General features: G+C 49.4%; 7 protein-coding genes across 7 annotated transcripts; 4 read left to right on the forward strand and 3 right to left on the reverse strand.

Moving 5' to 3' along the window:
- The first annotated feature begins 176 nt into the window (after window positions 1-176).
- Window positions 177-2,024, forward strand: EJ05DRAFT_508351 (26S protease regulatory subunit 6A). The gene is made up of 3 exons (XM_033748002.1): window positions 177-543; window positions 624-1,039; window positions 1,095-2,024. Exons 1-3 carry the CDS (start codon window positions 233-235, stop codon window positions 1,748-1,750), a joined length of 1,383 nt encoding a protein of 460 aa, XP_033603607.1. The 5' UTR covers window positions 177-232; the 3' UTR covers window positions 1,751-2,024.
- Window positions 2,025-2,279: 255 nt separating this feature from the next.
- Window positions 2,280-4,808, reverse strand: EJ05DRAFT_254574 (putative serine protein kinase Sky1). Its single transcript, XM_033740198.1, has 4 exons — window positions 4,413-4,808; window positions 3,520-4,337; window positions 3,062-3,450; window positions 2,280-3,014 (listed from the first exon to the last, which is right to left on the reverse strand). The coding sequence occupies exons 1-4, from the start codon at window positions 4,592-4,594 to the stop codon at window positions 2,571-2,573; spliced, it is 1,833 nt and encodes a 610-aa protein (XP_033603608.1). The 5' UTR covers window positions 4,595-4,808; the 3' UTR covers window positions 2,280-2,570.
- Window positions 4,809-5,514: 706 nt separating this feature from the next.
- Window positions 5,515-7,610, reverse strand: EJ05DRAFT_254516 (uncharacterized protein). The gene is made up of 2 exons (XM_033740197.1): window positions 6,507-7,610; window positions 5,515-6,449 (listed from the first exon to the last, which is right to left on the reverse strand). Exons 1-2 carry the CDS (start codon window positions 7,447-7,449, stop codon window positions 5,824-5,826), a joined length of 1,569 nt encoding a protein of 522 aa, XP_033603609.1. The 5' UTR covers window positions 7,450-7,610; the 3' UTR covers window positions 5,515-5,823.
- Window positions 7,611-9,160: 1,550 nt separating this feature from the next.
- Window positions 9,161-9,572, forward strand: EJ05DRAFT_483555 (uncharacterized protein; the record flags this gene model as incomplete). The annotated part of the gene is made up of 2 exons (XM_033745264.1): window positions 9,161-9,226; window positions 9,276-9,572. 2 exons carry the CDS (start codon window positions 9,161-9,163, stop codon window positions 9,570-9,572), a joined length of 363 nt encoding a protein of 120 aa, XP_033603610.1.
- Window positions 9,573-10,772: 1,200 nt separating this feature from the next.
- On the forward strand, window positions 10,773-11,469 carry EJ05DRAFT_497718 (uncharacterized protein; the record flags this gene model as incomplete). Its single annotated transcript, XM_033746578.1, has 3 exons — window positions 10,773-11,011; window positions 11,061-11,206; window positions 11,252-11,469. 3 exons carry the CDS (start codon window positions 10,773-10,775, stop codon window positions 11,467-11,469), a joined length of 603 nt encoding a protein of 200 aa, XP_033603611.1.
- Window positions 11,470-11,787: 318 nt separating this feature from the next.
- Window positions 11,788-13,186, forward strand: EJ05DRAFT_497719 (uncharacterized protein; the record flags this gene model as incomplete). Its single annotated transcript, XM_033746579.1, has 3 exons — window positions 11,788-11,916; window positions 12,005-12,164; window positions 12,261-13,186. The coding sequence occupies 3 exons, from the start codon at window positions 11,788-11,790 to the stop codon at window positions 13,184-13,186; spliced, it is 1,215 nt and encodes a 404-aa protein (XP_033603612.1).
- A 1,327-nt stretch (window positions 13,187-14,513) lies between these two features.
- On the reverse strand, window positions 14,514-15,765 carry EJ05DRAFT_483558 (uncharacterized protein; the record flags this gene model as incomplete). Its single annotated transcript, XM_033745265.1, has 3 exons — window positions 14,514-14,533; window positions 14,739-15,627; window positions 15,736-15,765. 3 exons carry the CDS (start codon window positions 15,763-15,765, stop codon window positions 14,514-14,516), a joined length of 939 nt encoding a protein of 312 aa, XP_033603613.1.
- Window positions 15,766-16,081: the final 316 nt, after the last annotated feature.

A 16,081-nucleotide genomic window follows, 5' to 3' on the forward strand; every position in this document is an offset into this window, starting at 1 on the left:
CATGTCTGCGCACGGACGTTATACGAACCGGAGTGAAGCCGCGACACTGATCCGGATTCGCGGGCAGAGCTCCAACCTCGTCGTGCTCGTAAGCTTTGTTACCTACGCATTCGCCAGCCATATCTCATTCTACAACCGCCACACTCCGAATCCCTTTCTTCTCGACCACCTACGGCCAGTCTTTGCTACCAACAACCTGCCACTTTCTCTGTCCATAATCTAATACGACAATATGGCAAGTCTCGAAGAGCTCGACGACTTGGAGCGCGAGATGGACAAGGACCGGGACGAGAGCGATGATAAGGATGGCAAAAAATCATCCAAAGATGGGGATGCGGACATGAAGGATGCAGCTGAAGAGAAGGAAGAAGAAGTCCTCGACGTGGAGATCCTGAACTCTAGCACACGAGACATTATTGCTCGGCGGCGGTTACTGGAGAATGAACTGAGGATAATGCGGAGCGAGTTTCAACGATTGAATCATGAAAAACAGACAATGCATGAGAAGATCAAGGACAACCAAGATAAAATCGAGAATAACAGGTACGTCTGTTCCCAACTGAACACTCGGCGACGAGCCCCATTCCTCAACACCCAATTACAAATACTGACTACATCACTAGGCAATTACCATACCTCGTAGGTAATGTCGTCGAAATTCTCGATCTTGATGTGAGTGCCGAGGCGGCTGAGGAAGGTGCAAATATTGATCTCGATGCCACTCGAGTTGGCAAGTCAGCCGTCATCAAGACATCCACCCGCCAGACCATCTTCCTGCCGCTTATCGGGCTCGTCGACCACGAGAAGCTAAAGCCTGGTGATCTCATCGGTGTAAACAAGGATTCCTACCTCGTACTAGATACCCTGCCCGCCGAATATGACAGCAGAGTCAAGGCTATGGAAGTCGATGAGAAGCCAACAGAGAAATACACAGACGTAGGAGGTCTTGACAAGCAGATCGAGGAGCTGGTAGAGGCTGTGGTGTGGCCCATGAAGGAGGCCGAGCGATTCAAGAAGATCGGCATCAAAGCGCCGAAAGGTAGATCCATCGATATCTCCCTGCCTACAGCTGTACCTAATCATATTTCTCACAGGTGCTCTGATGTATGGTCCTCCGGGAACCGGAAAAACACTTCTCGCTCGCGCATGTGCTGCACAAACCGACGCCACCTTCCTTAAACTTGCCGGCCCACAACTTGTACAGATGTTTATCGGTGACGGCGCGAAACTTGTACGAGACTGCTTCGCCCTCGCAAAAGAGAAGGCACCTTCGATCATCTTCATCGACGAACTTGATGCCGTAGGTACGAAGCGTTTCGACTCAGAGAAGAGCGGAGACCGTGAAGTGCAACGTACGATGTTGGAACTTCTCAACCAGCTTGACGGCTTCGCCTCAGACGACCGTGTCAAAGTCCTCGCTGCCACCAATCGTGTTGACGTGCTCGATCCTGCCCTCCTACGGTCCGGTCGCCTTGATCGCAAGATTGAGTTCCCGCTCCCCAACGAAGAAGCCCGCGCCCAAATCCTTAGGATTCACAGCCGTAAGATGACGGTGGACGATGCGGTGAACTGGCCTGAGCTGGCACGCAGCACAGATGAGTTTGGAGGTGCGCAGCTAAAGGCTGTGTGCGTGGAGGCCGGTATGATTGCCCTACGAAGCGGGCAGGCAAAGATTCAACACGAGCATTACGTAGATGCCATTTCAGAGGTGCAGGCCAAGAAGAAAGACACGGTCAATTTCTACGCATAACGATAGCATGACCAGGGGAATCCTCGGAGCGGCATATATAGCACAAATCGTAATAGAACGCTTGTTGAATAACATCATCAGGGTCGTATGCTTAACCTACTTGGATTATCACGCACATGATGTTACGCACTGCATACCAGAAGCGCAGAATGATATGATCGAAACGTCAGAGCATCAATTGATACGTCGTTCTCGGTCTGTACACGTCAAAAATAGCAGACATACTTTGACTCGCTAAATGATGGACGACGATGATGATGATGATGATGACAACAGTGATTTGCGAACAGGGGCCCCCCCTCCCCGGGGATAGAACGCACGACTAATATCCTGCGCGGCCCTCCATGCATGCATGTATGTATATGTATGAGATACGAACCAACCAACCAACCAATCGACCAAGGAAACTCGTTTAATTATGTTTCTGGATTCCCCTCCACCACCACCACCACCACCCCGCGAATAATATTCAATGAATGCAGCAGAAACAAGGAGGAAGTAAGCGCTTTATGTCTTCTTTTTTCGGGAGAGGGGAGGGTAAGGGGGAATAACGTAGCGTGAGGTATGCATAAGGCGTCGCATTCGCTGTGAAGTCGCAGAAGAAGACTGACAGATAGACAAGACAGACAAATAGACGGACAGACAGACAGGCAGGCAGACAGACAGCAGAACAAAAGCAGTCCAAGCATTTCCGGGTCACATATCATATCCATCCAGAAAAACCTATGGTGCTGTGCATGTTTCCCATTGTCCGCTCCCACAATGGATCAGAATCTCCGCGAAATCATGCTCGTTATCCCTCTCACTGGTACTCCGCTTCCTACCGCGTCGTCTTCTTGACCTCCGTTGCCCAGCCATCGATACCCTCGCCTTTGCTCCCAACCGGTACGTTCAACTTGACATGATCCATACCCTTCGTGTTCTCTGTAAACGCATGACTGCTCATCCCGCCAGCATTGGCGCGGTCTGCAGGGATCAACTCCAACATCGGAAGTAGAAAGTCTCCAATGCGCTTAGCGTCCTCGGCAGAAAAGTGATATTTTTCTCTGAGAACATCAGGCAGCGCCCAGTGTCGTAGGCGGTGTATGTTGCGTAGCTCGCCCTTGCGGTTGAAGATCTCCTGCGACCATTTGCCGGACATGCAGAGAGATTTGGGAAAGGTCCCGAGAAGCTCGATGATCTGGGCGATATGATCGTCGTCTTTGCCATATTTGGTGCCAGATTGCGGGTCGAAGAGGTAGTCGCCGGTAATCAGCTCGAATACCTACATACTGTTAAGTTCTGGACTGATGATGAACAACGTATAAATACCATTGCAGCCATGCTCCAGACATCTGTACTCGCGCCCCATTTAGCGCCGAGAATGACTTCTGGCGACCTATATTGCCTTGTCTGAATATCGTTGGTGAAGTGATGGCCGACCCAGCACGCATTGCCTAAATCAGCAATTTTAACAGATATGGTATCGAAAGAGAGATCGTCTGTGACTTTCTCGGCAGGACCTGGAGGGCTGGCATTCTTGTCGAGGCTGATGCCCGATACTTCCTTGGTGAGCAGGTCGCTATCATGCGTTAGCACTGTTTCAGAGACCTGAAGAGTTCGATCCACAAACGCTGTCTTTTCTCGCTGCTTCTGAGCCTCCTCTGCACCGATACCAAGTTTCTCTACCATGGAAAGACCAGCGGCTGGAGAAGATGTGCCTATTGAAACACTCGTTAAAACACATTCTTCTGAATCCGGACTTTTACCTGACATGGGGTATTGTTTACCTGGTGAGTTTTCATTCATGACTTTGTTTAGAGAGCCGGGGAAGTTCATCAGATCGCTTTGACTGAAACTAGCATTGAGTGGACTCGGCAAGGGTTGTGATCCTGTAATCAGTGTGCGTCTTCTTCTTCGACCGTTCCTGTTATCGCCCTTGTCTTTGCCGGGTTCTGTGACGTGTGCCTTGACAATCTGCTCAACGTCGCCAATCTCGATGAGGACATTTTCGGGCTTGAGATCGGTGTGAATGATTCCGCATTCGCGGTGGAGATAATCCAAGCCCAAAAGGACTTGCTTTGTGATTTGTTTTACGAGTGGCATAGGGATGCCGCGGTGGTTCCATCTCTTGATTAAACCCAAGAGGTTTTCTCCCAACACCTCAAAGACCATACATACATGATTACCGTTAGGTCCTCGATGTGTGAACGAATCCAGTAGACTGACAACGTGTGCGCGACCAGGATGGTCTTTGTTGGCCTCGACCACTCTTTTCAGCAATTTGATCTCGTCAATTGCGGTTTCCGTATAGTGAGTGGCAGAGCGTACTACTTTCAGTGCGACATGTTTTCCGGTGGTGTTGTCCCGCGACAACCATACAGTCGAGAAATGACCCCAACCGAGTTTTCGAACGATTGTGTATTTACCGTCTTTGTATTGCTCTCCTACCTGCACGGGGTGGTATCCGCCTTTGCAGTAATCTTCTGAATCCTCTTCATCGGCGGTGTTCTCGGCTGCCTCGTCTGCCGACGACGAGGAGGATGAAGGTGATCGATTTATTTGTGAGGTGTAAGAAGGTTTGTGTTGTGACGAAGGAGAGTTTGCGCTGCGGAGCTGCGCGTCAATATAAGGTGGCATGTATGCGAGGCTGTAGGTCGAGCCATAGAGCGCTTGAACTTACTTGTGGTTGTAGCTGTAATTTGAAGCAGGACTGTTATCAGAGCTTTTCTGGCCATCGGTTGTGATTATGGGTTTCAGATCCTGGCCCTTTCTGCGCTTCTTCTGGCCGTTCCCATTGGCAGCTTGCGCAACCTGCTTCGCCTTGTTGATGGCGGCCTTTTTAATGTCAGAAGCGCCATTCATCTTGGCGTGTCCAGCACGGGACGACAGGGCAGATCGGTGTGAAGTTGGGCGGTGGCCAAAGGTCGGTCGAAGTGGGCAGCGAGGTCGATCACCGGGTGGTCGGAGCAGCGCGGAGCTCTGGTCGGGCTGTAATCATCGAAACCTGAAGCAGATAAAAGCCTCAAAGGCCAAGAAAGGGTACGTGAGAGTGTGAGAGAGAGTGAGAGTGGTTGAGAGGTGGTGGTGGAAGTAGCAGTGCAGAAGAGAGAAGTGAGAGCTCAATCGCGATAGATGTGTAGCCGCCCGCCAGACGTGGGGTTGACGGGTTGACGAGGTGTGTCGGCAGGTCTGCCCCGTGCGCCCCTGACGCTAAAGCAAAAGAGTAACTTTACGGTTGTTGAAAAGGGCGCAACTCTGTGACTGGGTGAAAGTTAAACGGAGAATGGACTGTTATGTGCGTGTACAAGCGTGCAACTCGACGTTGTGTGTGTGTGTGAGAGTGAGTGCTTGTGGGCAGGAGGCAAAGTTGTTCACGGGAAGCAAAGCTGTTACAGCTCGTGCCGTGTCGGGGATGGCAGCAAAAGTCGTGTGGCGGGAAAAGCTTGTTATTGTTGTAAGTAGTAGGACATCCATTAATGATTCTGAGGCTCAACAAATGCTGCTTGCTACGCCCAGTTTCTCCGTCCTAATGACAATGATGGTTATGATGACGATGATGACAATGATACGACTGGCTTAACCCTGGCCCGTGTACTACCATCAAGTACAGAATGTAGTGCCTGGTAGTATGTTCTCACTGACTCGGAAAACACGCTGTTCTACTCTTGTAAGCCGCGTATAGTCCTGCGTCGTGAAGATGTCTGATGCCCTTCGATATTCTCCGCTGCCTCCATTCCTAATAGCAGATAGGAGATTTGTCTCATGCTGATCGCATGATACTGGTTACAGCTCCTAGGCTCGATCTACCTACACAGTAGTACACTAGTGTGGTTCATGTCCCTCGGTTCATTCTTGTCGTGGACATTTTTCACCGCCTTGATGTGTAAAGCGGGCATCGAAACGAATGAATCGTTTCGAAGTCTGTCATTCTATGCGGTGTAGGATTCCTACAAGCTATGATTACGTGGATGGTGAAAGTCATGGCGTCATGGCATTGCTGAATTCCTCTCTTTTCCTACCTACTTCCAGCTAAATGCACATACCTCATTTTGTTTTTCACCTCTAAAATATGGTAAGAGATGTAGTATGCATCATAATAAAGACCAATCCGAGTCGGATTTTTCGTCATTGTGTGACGGAGCACTTCCTCCCCGATTCGCTTCGTGCTGCGGCTTTATTGTTGCGAAAGATGCTGTCAAATCGCCTTCATCAGCTTCTTTGTTGCGCACATAAAGCGATCCAATTTTTGCCGCACCAGACGCTCGTGCCTCGTCGTAGTCTGAATCTGATTCCGACATGCTATGGTCTGCTTCATATACTTCAGCTTCTACTTGGTGGCAGATGTGCCCTACTCGGGACATCCGCTCATCGTTATTTTCCATTTCTAGCCCAGAAGAACTGCTATCAAGCTCGTTTATAGCCTTCACCCAATGGGCATTTGCTTTTGGGCGGCGCACGAGTGTGAAATCGAACGGCGTAGTTTCTTCATCAGACTCGTCGCTGCTGGTATATATACCACGGTGTTTAGGTCGATGTACAAACACGCATTCAGCTGTGGAATTTCGGTCTCTTCGAGTGTGCGTGTTACAGTCCACGTCAGAGTACGAATCAAGACCGTGAAAGTCATATAAGAAGTCTCCGAGCGCCATGCGCGTCTGCTCTGCGCGAGTGAACGGTGTCGCTTCCTCAGTCTGGAGTCTGACAATGTCAATGGCACCTAGATCACTCGTGTAAGTACTTGTTCGCTGTCTACTAGTGTTGACTGAGTACTTACCGTCATCTTCAAATCCGCGCTGGAAGTTTGTTCGACAAAGCTCCTGTGTGAACTTTCGCATCTCAAAGGTAAGCTTTTGGAATTCATCGTTGGTGTTAAGCTGGTGGTAGAGAAAGCAATGAACGCAGTAATGAAGTATAGTGTCCACCAAAGGCGTCTGATCTGCGAGATGGTCGAAAATGAACCGAATTGCTTCGCATAGATCTGCGGGCGGAGTGGGTTTCGAACACGAAACTTCAGTCTCTCTAATGACGTTCGCATGGGCCATTACTTGAAGCTCTGGAATTTCGAACAATTCAGCCATGCGGCATAATTGTGCATGCACAAGTATTGAACACCCATCCACACCATCCAAGTAGTCACCAACGTAGATGAATCGGAGCAGACATATGATGAGAACACGAGAAGGGGCCTCGACGCTCGCGCGAGGAGAACCAGACTCGCCAGACTCGAACGAGTACGCTAGAAGGGGGCATTTCTCTGCGATGACTTCCACGATAAGACCATTTATGGTAGATATACCACCGCTGGGTAGACTGATTGAAAGAGCTGCATCCCCTGGTATAAGTGTGAGAAAGTCAAGATTGTCAAGAGACTGAAGTGAAGGTTGCGCAGGCCACTGCTGAATTTGTTGTGGCCGAGGAGACACAGCAGTTATTGCCGGTGTATAGGTTTGCGCTCCTCGTGATGTGGCATGGTTTCCGCTCCACAGGTGTGTGTTTCTATCTGGAAGATTACGACATGGCTCGATGTACGGATTCCAAACAGATGACGGAGAGGATAATAGAGGAAGCGTTGGTGAATCCGATGTGCACGGATCGGCTGCGGATTCTCGTAGTGCAGTGGTAGATGTTGGTGTCGGAGGGCAGGGCTTCTGCCAAAACAGTCCTTCGTCAGACTCATAGAAGTCGTCCCAAGAATCAGACACTCGGGACGTGTTCATTCTGAGTTGCTAGACTCAAGTGAGGGCTCAGTGCTTATGTCTGTGCGTCGTTATGGTTCCGAGAACTCAGACAGACATTCGAAAAGAGCGTCAATTGTTTAAATCAAGGTTCTGACTCGAACGATTCGAACGACAATTTTGGGATGTGGTCCGCGGAGTCAACTGATCAGTTCTATGTGGCTCCCTACCGAGATATAAATGAACAATGGTGCACAAGAAGTAAATTAGAGACGAGGATATGTGCAACGACAATTGAAGAGGACGGAAAGTTGATAACAGAAAAAAGCTTCTATGTGAGACGAAATAAAGACGAGCCCCTCAGATGTGCAACACCAGTGACCACGCAATTGGAGCGTCAGCTTGGCTGTTGCCTGGCCCTGCACACGCATCTCTGCGTGCGACAGACAAGGCTGAGGTGGGTGTTGACTGGCCACATGAGACTGCGGGCTGTGAAATGATTGGCTTCATCGGATCATCTACAGTGCGGCTGCGGCTGACCTTGACACTTGTAGAGATAATGAGGCGCACTGCGTATGTCCTAAACCTCTATGCCGTAGATAATGTGATAGCCTTACCAGTCTATCGCCACGAAGTAAATGGACGACGTTATTGGTTTGGGAGACTCAACCTTGGAACTGCGCAATGCATATATGCAACATCACCATGATCACTCTAGACTGATGGCGGGAGCGTATGCCGGATGCCTCACGTTAGCAGTCCGTCAATGCAGAGCTAATAACCTTTGCCAGGAACTCGGTCCACGGTCTATAGCGATAAATGCTATGTTCAGTGGCCTCAGGGAGAGTGACTATGGCTGGATCGATTTTCAGGATGATAGTATATGATATATCGATGGAGTCAAGAACAGCAGTAATGGCACATTGACGGGTACATATCTACATTGCTTAGCCACGCTGAATCGATCGAATGACGTGCGCCTTGACTCACCTATCCGAAGCAACATGTATGCATTATGCTTCATGCCATGCATGAGGCGTCGAACGGTGACGATCCATCGCTAATACTCAGACGGTGCCAAGACCAAAAGTCACGGTACCTTTAGAATCGTTCCTCTATGTCGGTCATAGAGTCAATGGATTGGTACGAAGTATATTCAGCTTTGAGTATATTGGCTACCAAGTGTCGACGCAAGCTGTAGATGGATTAATATTGTAGTAGTAGTTATACTACTTCGATAGCATCACCGCTTCAACACCGGACCTGTTGCGTAGCATTTACGTTGTCTTAGACCCGATGAGTGATATTTTGTTAGGCTCTTGGTGATGCGACGACAGAGCGCAATGGTGATTCAATCATTTGTTTTGGTGTACGTTCAACGGTTAGAGTTGGTCGATGAAAGGTAAAAGGTCGCGCGAAGTGGATTGTGGCCGGAGCTGCCGCTGCTTTCTGCCACCCCAAGCCGCTTTTGCGGGCTTGATTTCTTCAATTAGGCATGCCAAGCCGTATGCCTGCTAAGTAGTAGTAAGGGATCCCCTCGAATTTGGGCAGTTGCCCGCTAAAACACGCCATCCGCAGTGCAGCTCAACGCCAGTATGTGCATAAAGTTATCGTTCCACCTGGGATATCATGGTCTTTGACATCCCTCTTCTTCTTGAGAAATCTTCTTACGCCTCAGATCAATCGTCAGCAGCTACAACTTACGATCAGAGAGCCCGCGACTCTTTCCAATTGCTTCATATACCTTTCAACGATGGGCTGGTCTTCAATACTCCCCGAGCCGCTCACTATCCTTGAAACTTGGATAGTCAGAGTATTTGTACGCTCAGAAGGATCAGTTGCTGATTAATTTACTAAAAGCTCCTCAGTTAGTACTCTCGATCCTCACGTTCGGCCCCTGGGCCGTCCTCATCATCTATGACCTCCTACTGTATATCTGGCGATCTGTTGTTCATGAAGTTCCCATCGTTGGTGGGAGAGCTCAAGGCCGATTACGTCCAAGAGCGCCGAGCTTAAGAGAGCGGCCTGATGGCCACAGACGGCGGATAAGTTTGGTTGGTCGGCCAATATCCATCTCTGGGAATAGCTCAGTCCCATTTGCTTCCGGCTCCGCATTTGTCGAAGATTCCGAAAAGATGGACCGCAAGAGAGAGACAAGAGCTTGAACATGAATCAAGATTGCAAGAGCATTGGAATTGGATGAGTTTCATGATTCGCGAGCTGTAAACTTTGTGGGCTTGCCGTTGATATCCATCATTGCCCTCGTTTTGTGGAACGAAATGGCCAAACGCAAGCAGTAAAAGTCTCCGTGGACCATGTTACTGCCACTGCATGGGAGGGCACTTAAACCCAGAACCACTGTATCGTATTTGTACGAAGTCGAAGCCCATACCGACGTACCCACGCTCCACGTACCCACGTCTCCATACCTCAGGTTCCACTAGAGCCTTTACCCCTCTTGTTCCGGGCAGGCTATGCTAGCAATGTGGCTGCATATTTGCAGGGAATACTCCCAACACGCATCCACATGCCGAGCGCACGCGAGAACGGGCGACTGGTCAGACATTGCACGACCGGCAAACAATCTCGCATTGGTATCTGTCGTGACTTTGTCGACTTCTTTGCCTTCAAGCAAAGAAACAACCAGATAACCGGACAACTGGCTCATGAACGCCTTGCGCCCGCGGTGATTGCTATATTCTTCGTTGACTTGCGATAAGGGCTTGATATTAGATCTCGGATCTATCGAGCACAATGGGAATCAGCTGCGGGATCCGTTACAGGGCTGAAAATTCCTCCGAGCGAAACCATGTCCGAGGGGACTGGAGTTTTCAGCGCGGTCGCATGTGCTACAACAGGTTACCAACCAACAGTAATGTTAACTAAGTTTGTTTGCTTCTGAGTAGGCGAGGCCGGTGAGCCGAGTGCACGTTTCTTGACCAATGGCTTCACTACAAACGTACAATCTAATGGCTATGTTCAACCCAGCAATTCTATGGCCTCTTGCAACTCACCGCCCATTGCACGCTGGAACCACTTATTAAATACGCTCACGTCTTAGTGTTTAAGTCTCGATAACAATCGTAAGGCGTCCAGGTTGCTCAATATGCACATCGTCCTTTTTCGGTTTTCTCGACACCATACAAGGGTACGAATGAAAGGACCGTGTTTGCTAGACCTTCCCTCTTAATCTTTGCATTATCTTCTCCATCACAGACGTGTTAATACTTGAGTATTCTCTTCTCACGACAATCACTATTCTTCTCTTGTGTAGAAACAAAGCCTGCCGCAACACACACATCATGCATTACCAGCGTCATATGCCTGCCGCATTTCCCATGCAGGCAATGCAGGGACCACCAACAATGCCTGGTGGTCCATTCGAGTACCGACACAGGATGGTCGACCAACCTCAGATCCCATATGGCATCGAAGACATGGACTATATGCCAGGAACCCATATGTCGTATTCATATCAAGGCGATGTCCCACGTAGCATGGGGCCAATGAATCAGATGTCTCTAATGGGCGTACCGCCCGGGTATGATCCAGAGATGCTCATAAATGCCTCGCAAGGCTTCGTTTCGGAGGATGTCATACGCAGGTATACTGAGCACCTATCAAGATTCGACTTGAAAACTCATCAATATTAGCACCAATCTTTCTGTGCAAGTAGCCAATTCCAACCTCTGCCCCTCCACACCATACGCACAATTACAACCAAAGAGGATGCATGACGGAAGATATCCTCAAGATTTTCGAATGGCAAGGACCGTGGAAGAAATGAAATGCATCGAGGGTATGTCTGTGCTCGCTTCTCCGTGTTGTCATTGCTGATCATCAGGCTCCACCCTCGATCGCATACTTCAAGCCTATAACCTGCCGACCGATCTACGCTCCTTTGGTCTCAGCTCTGCAGATGTCCCAGCACCGAGAGTAATTAGAATGGCAAAGCTTTGTACCTTGTTCGACTTTCTCGGGGCTACACAGCTGTCCTCGGACATTCCACCGATGAAGCGACGGCGGGCCGGACTACTTCCTATAACTATGGGTCATTATTGAGGAACTCGGACTGTGTTTCTTCTATGCCTCGTATCCAGCCTGCCCGCTCTCATCTTCTCAATGAAAATCCTGGGTTATATATTTGTCGGAGGCACCGTCTGACCGACCTCGTTCAACTCAAGTTTGTGAGTTTGCTCACAGAAAGAGCTACCCCGCTAAGAAGGGATCCATTACCCAAACCCGGCATAGCATCCGAAGCTCCAATAACTGTTATGATAGTTGAAGGTATATCAGGATCAACGGAGCATATGGGTTCCACGCTTACATGAGCACCACTTTCCATCATCGACGCTTTGCATATGCTATCACACTTTACGCATGTCTTACTTCCATTACTTCAGTCTGAGCTTCATTGTCATACTTGCGTTCTCTCTTGCCTCGCGCAAGCTTGGTGAATTCTACTTCCACTCAAACACTCAACATGAGGTACCATTCCGTGCATCTTTCGTATGATACCATATATCACATCATTGTTCTGTACTCAATGCAACATATGACGCCCGACTAGGACTAGATTTGACCGTGTGATTCCTAGATCCCAAGCAAACCCACTTCGAACGTACAATCCACCAAGAACAATGGCGATCCGTGTATCGCATCCTATCAAGATATCGAGCCACTCTCAAATTTTGACTGGAGGACCACTGAACCGATTAAGCTACGGCCGTTTAAGCCGAAATTTCACCTGACAATGGGTACCGGCCGTCCCTTACATGCACTTGCCCTATGTCATGCTATGTCACCATATCAGCTTCATTGTCACCCCTGAGTAGACTAACAGCCCACACCAGCCATCGAGAACACATCTATATCCGACCTGATCCCCTTCGACAACACCTACCTCGACCGTATAAGACTCCGCCGCCGTCTCCTATCCACGCTTAGCACTGAGATCATCGCCGCACACCCAGTCGCACAGCCCGCTGTCCACGAATTCTACACCTGGGTCTTCACAATCTACCTACCAAGCCGGTACCCAACCATGTTCACCCTCGCCCCCTCACCCTCTGCCCCTACCTCTCTCACAAACCTCATCACATCCGAATCCATCCCTCTCCTTGCACCGCTCAATCCCCTCGAATGCCTCCGCACCATCGCCGCCCACATCGACGACGACTTCCTCTTCCTGCTCCCCTCACCAGAGCACTCCACCGCCAAAGACCAATACATCCTCCGCGCCTACGCCACACTATTCCCCTCCGGCTTCAACCCAGCCACCAAGCTCAACAGAACCCTCCGCGAGATCCACGAGCCCGTGCCACGCTACGCATCCAAGCTTGCGTTCAGCATGGACCGCTTCTTCCGCTGCATGCCCGTCGGCCGCGTGGTCAAGCGCGCGAATTGGACTGTTACCACCTCGCGCGACCTGCATGTGCTTTCGGGGACACATGCCAGTGCTGCAGAGGCGGGAGGGGATGGGGCTGGCCTGGATAAGGCGCGCGAGGATGTGGATTTGGGAGAGACGGTGTTGCGCGCGGAGAGGCAGACGTTGCATCGTTTGCCGGGGAGTGGGGCACTGGTTTTCGCATTTAAGACGTATGTGTATGAGTTGGGGGATGTGGTTCGGGAGGGCAGGGGGGAGGAGTTGGCGTGTGCGATTGAGGGGTTGGGTGAGGGGGGTGTTGTGGGTATGAGGGGGTATAAGAGGGCGGATGTTTGGGGGGAGAAGGTTTGTGCGTTTCTGAGGGGAGGTGTTGGTGGAGAGATCAAGGGTTGATGCTTTTAAGTGAGGAGTATATTTGTTGGATGTTGATACAGGATGTGAGAAATGTACTGTTGTGGTGAGTGGAATGAAAGGTGCAGAAACATGGCTCTCTTCCACTTCGTAGGCAGGCCATGGTTTCGCTATAGTTGCGGTTTGCTCTGTGTCGCCTCGAATGCCTAATAATGTAAATGCTTACGCGATATCGTTCTCTGGAACAGGTCTCAATATATGAATGCTAAGTCTCTAGACATGATACGACAGTGTACTCATCGGCGTCCACTACCCTCGCTTAAGAGTTCTGATACTGCGTGCGCTTGCTCGACCGTATGCCTTAATGATAATGATATATTCAACCAAACTTTCAGTCACACTTTTCGCTATGATTGCATGGGTTGACTCTATTGGGAGTGCGATCTGTTTGAGTATAATGTGACTAACGCTCTGCGCTTGAGCATGAAGCTTTCCAAACATGTCATCATTTCTTGAGTTCGACAAGCAGACCGATCGAGTTCATACATTCTGATGGATAATGTAGCACGCATCCGTGATAAACCGTTATTGTAAGCAAATGATCAGAAGATAAAGCGTTTATTCTCGTTATGAAAGGGAGTTTGAATGTGTCATGCTAATTAACATAAAGAAAAAATGACAATAGTAAGCAAATGTGCCCACTCGACAGCGTCTCATCCGAAAGCACGGCAGTAGAAGCAAATCTTCAGAGGAGATACCATCTCCTCCACCGGCGAGACTTAAGGGTAATGACCTCTTTTAGTGGGTCTGATTCACACCCTCGGATCGTAGATATCATGACAATCAAGCTCAGGCAGCGCATTCCATTCCCGCTCAAGGTCTTCAAGGGTGAAATCGTGCGAACGAATATCGAAGCTGTCGGCTGATGATACTGGAAGAGCATTGACGGTTGGGAGGTCAAGCCCGTCAAAATATACTTCGCTCTCTTCTCCATCAGAACGTTATTGTAGCATCCACGAAAGTGCAGATTCCGCGACCAGACAAAAGCTTCTCTGCCTGATGGATCTACCAAGACATTGGAGCCATGAGAATTCCCATCGTCATATCAGACCATAGATGGTCTCTGCCCAAGAAATGAAGAGGAGAGCGATGGATACCATGACGAGTTCGACATCGTACGGGGTACTCTAGGATTACACCGACTCATTGTCCTGGGCCTTGTGCTATAATCCTCTCTTAATTGGCGTAGCCTTCCACTGTTACGTAGATTGAATATACCAATCATCTTGTCGACTAGATAGTCAATGAAACAATCTCACACTGGTGACACATGACCTGGAGTGAATTTACCATTCGTGAATGAGACTAATTATTCATGTAGAAGCAGAGCTAAAAGCATATAGCATATGCATATAGATATCATAATATATCGTATATATCTTGATTGACATATTTCATACCCATCAAATACGACTGACACCGGGGTGGTATGTAGTGAGGAAGGAAACAAGATATGACATGGTATAGAGCTACTCTAGATGCATGCGAGAGAAGCGAAAATTTCATAACCCCCTACGTCGTTTGATACCCTTACCATCTTGTTTGACCCAGTAGGCCACATCATCCTTCGTGTAAGGAAGGTCATCGTCTTCTATGGGTTTCGTTTGTTCGCTTTCCGCCAGTGGGCGCGCTGTCGCTAGGCCGTTGTTCAAGGCACAGCACACGATTTGTTTCTCCATACAATAATCACATGCGAAATCTTCTCCATGTGGAAACACTGCAACACCCTTCTTTGCCATCTTTCGACTGATACACTTCATTGGAGTCTGCTCTCGTGTGTGCTTCATCCAATCCTTCTTCGTTTTCCCGCTGTTCCATGGCTGGAAAGTGGTCCAAAGGACTTGGATTACGGCGCTCGAAAGGCCATCAAGCTCACCAAACAACTCTCGTAACTGCCCTAGCCCAACGTCGGAGAGGACAGGTTGCATTTGGACAGGTACCCGAACATTGTTCATCATACTTGGACCGGCGTCTCCGAGCTCTACGAACTGTTCATTGAGACTGCTTTGACTTTCTTGGGTAGAAATCTGAGCTTCCCGAAGTCTTAATGTATGGGTCTGTTGCTTAGCTCTTAGAGCTGCTTCATCCTTCTCTAGCTTAGCTTGGTCGGATGTGAACTGTCTCCGTGCACGCTTTATGACGCAGATCTGATCGCTTAGAACAGCCCGAGAGGTCAAAGTCCCATAAGGGAGGAGCTTGACAAAGCCCGAGAGGTCGAAGTCCCAGTCTCCACGAATCTTTTTATGAGAGGAGAAAGAAGTGGGAAGGCGAGAGAGGCGAGAAGTGAGAGAGGCGAGGAGTGAGAGAGGCGAGAAGTGAGAGAGGCGAGAAGTGAGAGAGGCGAGAAGTGAGAGAGGCGAGAAGTGAGAGAGGCGAGAGAGGTGAGAGAGGTGAGAGAGAGCGGCGAGAGAGGTGAGAGAGAGCTGTGAGAGAGGTGAGATGAAGAGAAGTGAAAAAAAGAGGCGAAAAGCAAGACCTTAAATAGTTGGACGCAAGCTGAGAAGTGGAAGCCGCGTGCCCTGGTGACGTACAAACCCGTACCTGGACCGTGCACAATACATTTTCCATCAGTCTCGTCCTCCTCATCCAGATATCCAGTAGCCAGTATTCTATCTCTTGTAGACCTGATCTAATCCAAAGCTCCACCCTTTAGAGCCCACTTTGTCTTGACCGTCTCTAAGATCACACTCACTCATTCTCTAGCAAGAAAGGTCTGAGCACGCCTGACACTGCGTTGCCTTTCTTCGAGCCTCTTTTTTCCCCCTTCGAAACACCTCTTTCTCGAGTCTCAGCGAGTCCTAGTCTTCAGTAATGGTCTGTAGTTTGATATACCAGTAACTTGAGACAGTCCTCCAGAGCAGCAGCGCTGTGATTCTC

This window comes from Pseudovirgaria hyperparasitica (assembly GCF_010093815.1).
Source record: "Pseudovirgaria hyperparasitica strain CBS 121739 unplaced genomic scaffold EJ05scaffold_3, whole genome shotgun sequence".
In the NCBI taxonomy this organism is placed as follows: Eukaryota; Fungi; Ascomycota; class Dothideomycetes; order Acrospermales; family Acrospermaceae; genus Pseudovirgaria; species Pseudovirgaria hyperparasitica.

Excerpts from the sequence above, each read along its gene's own strand:
- EJ05DRAFT_508351 (XM_033748002.1), top strand. The coding sequence starts at position 233 with ATGGCAAGTCTCGAAGAGCTCGACGACTTGGAGCGCGAGATGGACAAG. Across the intron at positions 544-623 it reads GATAAAATCGAGAATAACAG|GCAATTACCATACCTCGTAG; the intron begins GTACGTCTGTTC and ends CTACATCACTAG. Across the intron at positions 1,040-1,094 it reads CGGCATCAAAGCGCCGAAAG|GTGCTCTGATGTATGGTCCT; the intron begins GTAGATCCATCG and ends TATTTCTCACAG.
- EJ05DRAFT_254574 (XM_033740198.1), bottom strand. The coding sequence starts at position 4,594 with ATGAATGGCGCTTCTGACATTAAAAAGGCCGCCATCAACAAGGCGAAG. Across the intron at positions 4,338-4,412 it reads AATTACAGCTACAACCACAA|CGCAAACTCTCCTTCGTCAC; the intron begins GTAAGTTCAAGC and ends GCAGCTCCGCAG. Across the intron at positions 3,015-3,061 it reads TCTGGAGCATGGCTGCAATG|GTATTCGAGCTGATTACCGG; the intron begins GTATTTATACGT and ends AACAGTATGTAG.
- EJ05DRAFT_254516 (XM_033740197.1), bottom strand. The coding sequence starts at position 7,449 with ATGAACACGTCCCGAGTGTCTGATTCTTGGGACGACTTCTATGAGTCT. Across the intron at positions 6,450-6,506 it reads GCGCGGATTTGAAGATGACG|GTGCCATTGACATTGTCAGA; the intron begins GTAAGTACTCAG and ends CGAGTGATCTAG.